Source organism: Mirounga angustirostris, unplaced genomic scaffold (genome assembly GCF_029215605.1).
Source record: "Mirounga angustirostris isolate CCGP_5_RB_7025 unplaced genomic scaffold, mMirAng1.0.hap1 SCAF_13, whole genome shotgun sequence".
Classification (NCBI taxonomy): Eukaryota; Metazoa; Chordata; class Mammalia; order Carnivora; family Phocidae; genus Mirounga; species Mirounga angustirostris.
In genome coordinates this window covers 108831524-108842515 of record NW_026991721.1, presented here as the reverse complement: position 1 = coordinate 108842515, position 10992 = coordinate 108831524, and the positions used below count along the sequence as shown (strand labels likewise).

Here is a 10992-nt window from a genome sequence, read left to right as displayed (position 1 = left end):
AGATGCGCACTAGGCTCCCCTCTACCTGTTTCTGAGAAGCCAGCTCTCAGTCCGTGCAGTCCCAGCCCTCGGGAACCACCTGGATGGGCTCCTGCAGGTACAGGTCCCACCCCAGAGACTCTTCCAGAAGCCGCAGCACTCAGTCCCCATTTACCTGCCTGCCAGGGGAGGTCCTCGGCCTCTCCAGCAACCAAGGCTCCCAGGGGTCTTTTTTGGGAGGGTTTCATAAGGGAAATCTGTGTCTTAGGATGACCAACAGCCAGCAAAGGAGTCCCAGTCCCTGCCCCGGGGGCTCTTCCGGGTTCTTCTCCCTGCTCTGCTTCCCGTGTGCGGGCCAATCCGGGTTCCTCTCCCTGCCCCGCTTCCCGCGTGCACCAAAAGTGCCAAGTATGCAGACGTGGAAGTGTATAAATTACCCCCTTTGTTTGTGTTTGGGGCTCAGACCTTTGGAGATCACTCTCCTCTGAGCCCGCCGGCGTTAAATAAACCTGTCCTCCAAGATCTCCAAGTGCTGCTTGGTTCTTCTGTTGGGCGATCCCGTCCAGGTTCCCTAACAGGTTCACCCGCCAGCAGGCCCTCAGGGAGAATCTGTGTCAACTAGGACCTCCAACACGGCCAATTCCAGGTACCCCCAGATAGCCTCCTCCTGTGCCCCGGCCCCTTCCTGCCGCTGCCCTGCCCCAGGCCCCGAGCTATCCTGAGCCGGCTGGCCTGGAGATGTGCCTTCTGCACCTCGCCAGCCCACGTTCGGCTCCAGGGGACACGCCAGCCTCTTGGAGTGCGGGTCAACCCCCGAGCCCCTGAAGGCCTCAGGGTGGAGGGAGCACACACAACCCTCATGAACAGGCAAACTGAACCTGGCTGACACGGTTGGGCTGGAGGCCTCTCCAGCAGAAGCGGCTCCCAGGGGACCCTCTTGGCCAAGGCAATCCAGACGGCTCCCGCTCTGCCTTCAGGGAGGACATGAGTGATCATGTGGGAGATGGTGTGGATTGTGCAAATGCCCTGTTCGCCAGGCGCCCAGTGCCAGGCTTGGGCGCTGCCTATGTTTGGCCCCTTTGAAGTCTGGGCCGGCGGACTCTGGGGCGCTCAGGCCTCCACATCCACCATCCCGTCCGCCGGCCGTCCGCTGTCTTCTGCCCACTTGTGCAGCCGTGTTTCCATGAGGCCAGCTCTGCCTCCTTCCACCTCCTCCAGGACTGTCGCTGTCTGGCTCGCTGCCCTGCAGCCCTCCGAAAGCATGTGCGCTCGAGACCTGTAAATCAGCTCGCAAGGAAAGGCTGGTGTATCTTCTACTACTTCTTGCATGAAGGGTAACTTTCTCATTAACGAAGTATAAAGTCCTGAAGCAAATGAAGCTGGCCCCTAAGAGGGGGTGGAAATTAACCAGGAGCTACCCAGGGCCTGGACAACGCCGACATCAGAGGGGTGTGATAGGTCCGCCAAGAACTGAGATGTAAGCACACGGCAGATAGACTCAACCTGATACAAACGAGCCGAGGCTTCATTTTTCCACTTTGTGGATGGTTCCTTGTGGGCAGTTCTTCTCAAGTTTGTAAAGCTCTCTAGAATGAATAAGTTAAAGTAGGCCTCGTGAACCAGCTCGTATTAATTAAATCTGTTCTTTTTTTTTAAAGATTTTATTTATTATTTTGTTCAAATATGTTTTTATTTTTCAAGGATGATAAATATGTGACATGAAGGCTGACTCCCCGTGTTGCTGGCAAGTACCGTTAATCATCCGTCATTCTTTCCTGCTGACCCAGGCTTCAGAATCCTGCCGAACACACCGCTGCAGACGCTTTGTCCCACCAGGTCAGAGAAATGTACGTGGAAACCTGAATTTGATTAGATTGTATGAGGTTTAAGAAGCGGTGGTATAAGACCACATAGAAAAGGGATTCAAGAGACCCATCTTTTCTCTACAGCCGCTAAAATTGGCTGAATGTGGATATTTGCGGAGTCTAGGGTGTATGAGCTCATTTCATCCTTACAAAAACCCTATGCAGGTGATAATCTTAGTTTTCTTTTTTCTTATCTGTAGAACTGGTACTAAGGCCCAGAAAGGTTAAGAAACTTAGGGAAGAACACAGCTGGTAACTGTCAGAGCTGACGTTCAGGCCCACATATTCTGGCTTAGATCTTGTACCCTGAACTACCAGGCTGAAAATAACATACAGCGACTAGAAAAAGTTGGAATCATTGAAGAAGGAAGGAATGAACGAACGAAGGAACGAAGGAAGGAAGAAAGGAGAAACAAAACAAAATCAATATTTACAAACATAATGTTTTTTCTAGGATCAAACTATGCTTTGAAAATGTATTTGACCATATATGTATATATTGGGTATGCATTTTATGGATATCTATTATATACCATGACAAACTATATAGATGACTATGTGTATATACACATTCCTCTGCATATTAACAAATCATAACACCAATATGACATGTTAACAATTTTTGAAATATAAGAAAATACAAAATTTGACCTTTTCCAATTATTCCGCAGGATAGTCCATGTTCTGAAGAAGAGGGAAGGGTAAATGTCAGGTGGCGAAACTGCAGCATACTGAAAAGGTTAAGGCAGAGAAGCAGAGCGTTACGATGGTTCTTTTAGTCTGAGACATGATACTAAGTAAACTTACTTTATTCTGAAATTGTTCTTGTGATGATATGAAAGTCTATTTTCATGGACAGTGATTAGGAGAAAAATGCAGGACAGTGGAGTTCAAGACTCACCTCCCAAATGTCATCATCAAAGTTTTTTTTTTAAAGATTTTATTTATTTATTTGACAGAGAGAGAGAGCGAGAGAGGGAACACAAGCAGGGGGAGTGGGAGAGGGAGAAGCAGGCTTCCTGCAGAGCAGGGAGCCCGATGTGGGGCTCGATCCCAGGACCCTGGGATCATGACCTGAGCCGAAGGCAGATGCTTAACGACTGAGCCACCCAGGCACCACCAAAGTTTTTTCTAATGATTTAGAAAAAAATTTGTAATGTTCTGTGCATTTCCTTGAGGACACCCCTGTCTGCCTGCTTCTACACTCTGTTCCTACTGTTCATTGGTGGACAATGACAAAAGCTACGGCTTGCAGAGTAGGCATTATGAACAGAAGAAAGGTGAAAATTTTTTAGATTCCATCTCATGGTTTTTACTTCAATATTCTAGATAACATCATACTTAGGGTGTAACTATTATGAACATATGATCTCCTTAGCAGGTGTAATACCCCTTCACACTGAATAAGGTGGCTCTTCAATATGTCATTTTCACAAGAGTCTGGAAAAGCATGAATCAATACCCCTGTGATCCACTTACACTGGATAAACCGATTATCCATCAAATGGCATAAGTGAAAAAAATAAACTATCATATATTTGGTCAGTGTCTCTAGTTATTTTCTCAAATGTACTATTAAGTAACAAGAATTCAACTGGGTAAATCTTAAAGATCTAATTGGCTTCATGAATCAATTCACCCATCAGGCACCATCCCACCTACCAAGTAGAGGGGAGCCCCAAAGAGCTTACAAAAGGAAAGGTTGTTTTTGTTTTTGTTTTTTTAAGATTTTATTTATTTATTTAACAGAGAGAGAGCACAAGTAGGCAAAGCGGCAGACAGAGGGAGAGGGAGAAGCAGACTCCCCACTGATCAGGGAGCCCGATGCGGGGCTCGATCCCAGCACCCTGGGATCATGACCTGAGCCGAAGGCAGACGCTTAACGACTGAGCCACCCAGGCGCCCCTGAAAGGAAAGGTTTTTAAAAGTAGAATGGGAGTGGGAAAAAGGAAATCATGAGCAAAGAATCCATTGTTTTAGGAAGGTTGCCCTCGAAAGGGGAACGGAAGCAGACCATCAGTTAGTGTCCTAGGGCTGACCAGGGAATTCCCATGTTGACCCTGGAGCACCGAAACTGCAGTTAACAGGAAGTCTCATGTGCTGATGTGGGGCCTCAACTAAGTGACACCATTTGGGGCCTATGGTTTTCTTTTTAACAGTGCAAAAATCGCTACAAAAACTGGTTCCAAAATAAGAGCTTTTTATAATTTGTGACCAGGGGTTACCATCAAATTCATGCTGGGAAAATGTTTGAAAAAGTGTCTGAAAACTTTTATGGCTGTAGCTATAATATACATAGAGTGAAAAAGAAAATTCAAGCAATCATTCTAATGAATCAAGAAAAAAAATACTTTGCCTTCATTCCAGTTCTTTCCGAGAGTTCATGGTGTATCTCTCAGCTTGGCTAGTCACACATAAAAGTAAAGACTTAGACTATGAGTCAAGATTTTGTACAAGAACAGATGTTTAGATGCATTTTCAACTTCCATCCATGTTAGGACGCTGGGCTGTCTGCCTACCCAAACTTTGATTAACTGGCTCAGGTAGAAACTCATTAGATGGGTTTCGGGAGAACAATGCAGAGGTCTGGGCTGGGAATTCATATTCTTTTCTGCTTCTCCAGTGACTCAATGGTGCTCACTCTCCATCCAAGGGCAGAGACTCAGTCATATAGGATCCCACCTCCAGCACCATCAGTCAAGCTGCGGGGACGGCAGGTGTGACTTTCATAAACCCCACCTGGCACACGACGATGACGAAGGAGAATTTCAGAGTGAAGAAGGAGGTCCTATCTGCTTGTTAGAATCAGAACAGATGCACTTCACACTTAACTGTGGCACTCGGAGAAACAGCTCCCCCTGGGCCTTGGTGTTGGCAGACTGGGTCCAGGGACACAGAGGTGTCCTGCAGGACCAGTCAAGAGGGTCCCTGGCTGTGTGTGGGATAGAAATCATGCGTGAGCCAGCAGGAGGTGAGTGCAGAGTTTAGTGAGGGTATAGAGAGAGGGCAGGTACAGAGAGCATCCGGGAGACTCAAAGGAAAGGAGAGAGTCTCGTCTTTGCTCAGGGTCTGGGGTTTTTACTGAGGATTGTGGTCTGGTGGACCTGTCCTGTCAGGCATCCACAAACTGGTCGGAACAAAGACAAGAGCCCAGGTGTCCATCCTAAGTCATTTATTCCCTGAAGCCGTGGTCTTGGCGTTGAGATGTCTCGCTCTGGATATCTGGCTCTGGTGGATGGAATACGTGTATGATAGCTTCCGCCAGTCATTCTCACCTGGTCCTTCCTTAGATCGTATCTGTCCTAGAGAGTCATTAACTCCTTGTCCCTTACAAGGATGACATGCACTATTAGCCTTCTGAGGCCTGGGTCAAGTGGGGGTGCAGGTCCTTGCAAGAACAGAAGCAGGAAAAGGAGCAAAGAGCAGGTTTTCATGGAGTCCTTCAGTTTCCCAACCTCAGCCTGAAACTGGCAATCGGTCCAGACAGTGATTCTGTTGGTCGGTTGGTTGGTTGGTCTGTCTGGTTGACAAATACTACCATGCAGTCTTTCCATTTTAAATGTTTGGTTAGATTTTACTATTCGCATGGTGATAAGAACTATGGTCAGTTTCCATCCTGGAACAGTCCCAGATGGGTACGATGGACTGCCAAACCTGTTCTCACCAAGTCACAGCCACCGAATTTACCGTTTCCTTCTGAAGGACTTCGTGTCCCATATTCACGCCCAGCTCTTGGCCTTGCTCACACCGCCTCAACCCTTCATACACATCCCCATCTGTTGTTCTTGTTTTTTTTTAATATGCAATCCTCTCAAAGCCAGACCTCCTCTGGACCCACAGCCTCCATGAGTAACACTGCTGCCTGTCTCTACATCAGGCAGGTTATGGAATGTAGGGTTTTCAGGTGCAGCCCACTTTTCTGCACCTAGAGATTGAAATATGAGCTTTACAAGACAACCGTACTCCAACATCGTCTGTGGAGACCACAGGGAAGTGTGAAGCATCTGTTGTGAGGCAGGCCTGGGTTCTGTTCCTGGCTCTGACCCTCTCTGCGCAAGTTACTTAGCTTCTAAAGGCTCCAGTTTTTATGGAAGGAGCCAAGATGTCCTTCAACAGATGAATGGATAAAGAAGATGTGGTTCATAATATACAAGGGAAGAGTACTCAGCCATCAGAAAGGATGAACACTTACCATTTGCATCAACGTGGATGGTACTGGAGGGGATTATGCGAGTGAAATAAGTCAGTCAGAGAAAGACAATTATCATATGGTTTCACTCATATGTAGAACATAAGGAATAGCATGGAGGACCACAGGGGAAGGGAGGGAAAACTGAACGGGAAGAAATCAGAGAGGGAGACAAACCATGAGAGACTCTGGACCCCGGGAAACCAACTGAGGGTTACAGAAGGGAGGGGGGTGGGGGGATGGGGTAGCCGGCTTATGGGCATTAAGGAGGGCGTGATGTGATGAGCACTGGGCGTGATACGCAACTGATGAATCACTGACCTCTACCTCTGAAACCAATAATACATGATATGTTACTTAATTGGATTTAAATTTAAAAGAATAGAGGCTCCAATTTTCTCATTTCTAAAATGAGAGTCTTAACAGTGTTTACCTCAAACAGTTGTTATAAGCATAGAGTAAGCTTGAATTCAGTTCTTCATGGAAAGCACCTATCATGTGCCTGGCACACAGTAGAGGCTCAGTGAACACTGAGCAACACAACAGTTGTGTTAAGTCCCGTTTCTTTACTTGGTTGCAAGCTCCTTGAGGTCAGACATTCATTTTTCATTCTTCTCAGTCCCTGGGAAAGTTTTAAGCAGACAGTAGTAGGTTCTGGTAATTCATCGGCTATGCCTAGTAGAATCATACTGAATTTGGGTTATTTCTCAGCTTTGGCGTAAGGAGCATGGCAGAGAGTAAAACTAGGCCTGGACGTACAAACACAGGGACTTGCTTTTGTTCAGTGGGAGCAGGTTTGCCAGGAGGCGTGACTGTGGCCTTGGCCCTCACGGAGGACCCGCGTGGTCACAGACATCACTGGGCTGCCCTCCTTATGGAGCCCCAGCCTCCAGAAAGCACCAAATCTGAGAAGAGAAATTCGACAAACAGAACAAGTCGGATCAATATATGTCAACCGAGGAATCACTTTATTTTTAAAGGTTAGGCTGACTGCAACAGGAATACAGGATTTACAGCCAACGGCCTTGAGACTCACGAAGGGTAGTCATGCTCAGAACCATCTTTGACAGACAATATGCCTTTAATTAAGCTCTTGTTGCAATTTTTAAAGCCTTTCTTAACATAATGGTTGGTTTCTCTTTTCGTGTCCAAATCGAAAAGAAATTAGAAAAGGGGCCGACTCAGCGGCACTTTGAGGAGAATCCACTGACTTGAGGACATATTAATTTTGCAGAGTCACGAGACAGCACCTGATGGTGGTGTTTTTACTGGGAGAGCCAGAATCATGCCTGTTGCACTTCCTAAAACCTGTATCTCGTCAGGCCAGCCCGACCTAAAGACACCGGGGAACCTGAGTATGTTTTCTTGATTCTCTGGAGTCGAGCCCATTCGCGGCCAGAGCGCCCCTTGGCACGGGGAGGGCAACCTCTTGCTCGGCACGCTACACAAACTTTGTGGATGTTGGGTTATTTTAATGCGCTGACAGAGCCTTTGGTAGGAGGTTGGTTTTTACAACTTCTGATCCAAATATTATCACCAAACATTTAGAAGCACACCTTCACTGTATTAACAAGTAACTTCTCAATAAACAATACCCACAAATACAAAATCACTGAATATAAAATCTCAGATGTATTTTCTGATCTGATTACATAAAGCTTCTTTGATTTAAATTTAGCCGAAGTTGGGGTTAACTAGACTTTTGTGGCCATTTTATCCCTAGAATGAAGTTAAAAATTTGTCTCTGAAGCCTCCCTTTATTGAGTTTAAAGCAACACTTCCCGTTAATGCCCAGCGTCATTCAAATGTTGGCAGTTTGTCAGGGCGAACAGATGAACGTTCATTTCTCTCTGTGTTGTTTTGGATATTGCCTCAAATCATCAGTAAGAACACCCGCAAATGCGTACAAATGCAGATTCCTGTTTGATATATTTTGACAGGAGGGGAGAACATACTGAGAGTGACAGGTAAGTATTTGCAAGTTCCCTCCACACTTCTTTTTCTTTATACTCGATGCCAAATGTGGGAATTCCCCTGTAAATGCCCTCAGAAATGGCACAAACCTATGCTATCATTGGACCAAATCACTGCAATCATTTGTGACTTTGATACTTCTCCAATAAAGGGTTCTCCAATAATCTTTAAGTCACAGTAAAAAAAAAAAAAAAGAAACCATAAGATAAGAGGTTTCGAGAGTCTGTACTGGCTGCAAAAGAAAACAGGACAAGCATCTCAGACGCACTCATGTGTGAGCGCAGAAACACACATGCACACACACGCGCGCATACACACAAACTAAACCATGTTTCCAGAGCTCAGTAGAGGAAGCACTTTTTCACTGTTAAGTGTAACATTTTCAGTGAGATGAGTCAGAAAGTTCAGGAAAGATTTAATCGCATTTTGCACAGATATTACCAATCATAGTCTGTGGGGGCCAAGCAGAGCAGATGATTAAACAGCATTCTCCAAATAGCCATAGATCATCTTTCCCTAGGTTTCAGGGCTGGAAGTCACCATCAGGGGACCCATAAAGCAGGCAAGGAGTTACCTGAAGTGACCTTCAAGAGAAATGCTGCACAGAGAGTGTCCCCAAGCAGACACGACACCGAATCACATCATCACAATAGTTATACCCAGGAAGGCAGTTATAAAAACAAGTATCAAACAACCAGGCACAATTCCCATCATAATCTGAAAACTTTAGCCTGAACAATGAAATTCGATGACCAAAAATATTAAATATTAGGGTTTCGGATGATGGGATGATCCAAGTTATCTTTGGACATTTTCTTGTTTAAAAGGTGGTCACACTGTCACTTAAAAAAATAAACTGGAAGATAATACGGCTTCAAGTGGACAAATAAATACGATTTTTGAAGGAAGTCTTGGCATTAGCTATTGCTTTCCTCTTGATTTGGTTCCACTGATAATTTCTCCTCAAGTTTTCTAATAAGTTCTGCTAGGTCTTCTGAATTCTGAGTTTTCTCTTCAAGGAGTTCATAGCGGAGGCTTGAGATGTCCTGTTTAATTTCCTTCAGTTCCCCTTTGAAAAACAAGAATGATAAGGAGTAACTGTAAATACAGATGCAGAGAAACTAGGGATGCTGGAACAGAATGAAATCAGTCCTAATTCCACACACATCTGTCGTTTGAATCCTTCCAAAGGAAACTTCCTAATGGGGCAGGTTTCTATTTCCTCAGCTAAGCTTTTGGGGAATGAAAAGATTATAGAGAAAGAATTGTAACGAATGTCCTGAAGTAAAAAGGAGGCACGGTGGCAAATGTTCATAGGAGCTGGGGGCAGCAGCCTTCTGCTCCTCCCAACCCCTTCCTCCTCCCCCCCAGCTGCCCCCCAGAAGCAAGGGTTATTTGTGTAGCAAGTGCCATCTGCCCTGGCTGTGGAGAATGAGCCCATTTCCCTACACTCTTCACACTGACAGTTGGGGGGACCTCGTCCTCTTCTCCCCTGGAGGGTCGCCCTCCCACCCCATTCCCTCCAGCTTCCCTGCAGCTCGGCCTCAGGCCCCACACCCTCACCCATCCCCGTTCAACTCACCTTCATTCACTTCGTCACTCTCTCTATCTACCTGGGCTTGAAGTACGTATCTTTTAATGAGCCTCTTCATAATTTTCTAGACCAAGAAAGGAGAAATCCACCTCAGTTTTATGTTTATGACAAATCTCTCATTTGTAATAAGTGAGTCTTTCCTTCCTCAGGACTTCAGAAGTGATCCCTAACAAAGATTCAGATGATTTATCTGGCAGGGAATGCATACTATCACCAGATTATTAAAGCAATTTTTGCATTACTGGAGCTAATGACTCAGAGATTAATTCCTGAGAAAAGAATAGTTTTAGAGCAAACATCTACTCCTTGATGTTCATTGCTTATACTTTATTTGCAGAGTATTAGAGAAAAACACAGCCTTTCAGTTGGGGAGATTAAAGGTGTGGATAATACCGCATGTAGAAACTGGAAATTAAGCAAATACACACTCATTTACGTTCTTTGACCTCCTTACCAAGAAATGTAATAAGTTTTGGTGTTATATTTGCTAGTAATTCAGGAATGGCTAGTTTCAGTGTAACAAAGTTTCTCCGGTGAGAATGTTGCGTTCACTCTACACGTTTCATGAAGAGTAGCAGGCTCAGTACTGTGGGCCGGAAGTCCTGGGTGGATCCACGGTTAAGCCAAATATGACTCTCTAAACCCCAAATTAAATGGTGGACAGGAAAATATCACTTTCAAGAACTTATTCTAAGGATGTAATTGGGGGCATGGACAAGTATGTTGATGGTAGTACTACTTATTTTTTTAAAAGATTTTATTCATTTCTTTGAGACAAAGAGAGCGCAAATGAGAGAGCACAAGCCAGGGAGGGGGGCGGCAGAGAGAGAGGGAGAAGCAGGCCCCCTGCAGAGCGGGGAGCCCGAGGTGGGGCTCGATCCCAGGACCCCGAGATCATGACCTGAGCCGAAGGCAGACGCTTAACGACTGAGCCACCCAGGCGCCCCATTCGTGCTACTTATAATAGTAGAAAAAACCCTTCAACGTCCATCAATAGGAAATTATTTTAATAAATTATCATATATTTGTACAAAGGAATACTATATATCCATTAAAATTAATATGAATATATGTTTTGTGACATAAAAAACTTATTTATTCTCATTTATATAATATTACATATACATGTAAATAATATTGAATTATATGTAAAATTATACATATACATATACATATAAATCACCTGGCAGAAAGTAAGTAGTCCTTAAATCTCAGTGGTAGGGTCTGAGGTACATTTTACTCTCTTCTGTATGTTTTTTCGTGAGAATAGACTCTTTACAATGAACATGTAGACTCTAAGCTCTGAGATGCCAAGACTTCATCTATTTTATTTACTTACGTATCTCCAGTACTTAGCATATATGTGAATTCATGCATTATTTTGATATTGA

At 44.8% G+C, this 10992-nt stretch overlaps 1 protein-coding gene across 4 annotated transcripts in view; it reads right to left on the bottom strand.

Moving 5' to 3' along the window:
* Window positions 1–6978: 6978 nt before the first annotated feature.
* Window positions 6979–10992, bottom strand: part of TRPC6 (transient receptor potential cation channel subfamily C member 6) — a 119244-nt gene continuing 115230 nt past the window's right edge. For 3 of the 4 annotated variants that reach the window (XM_045895197.3, XM_045895196.3, XM_054512342.2), the window contains 2 exons: window positions 9590–9665; window positions 6979–9076 (listed from right to left, as the gene is read on the bottom strand). In XM_045895197.3, the coding sequence (XP_045751153.1) occupies window positions 8925–9076; window positions 9590–9665 (228 nt within the window). In that variant the 3' untranslated portion in view covers window positions 6979–8924. Of the gene's footprint in view, window positions 9077–9584; window positions 9666–10992 lie in introns of those variants that run through there. The other variant, XR_008507579.2, reaches the window with a different exon arrangement.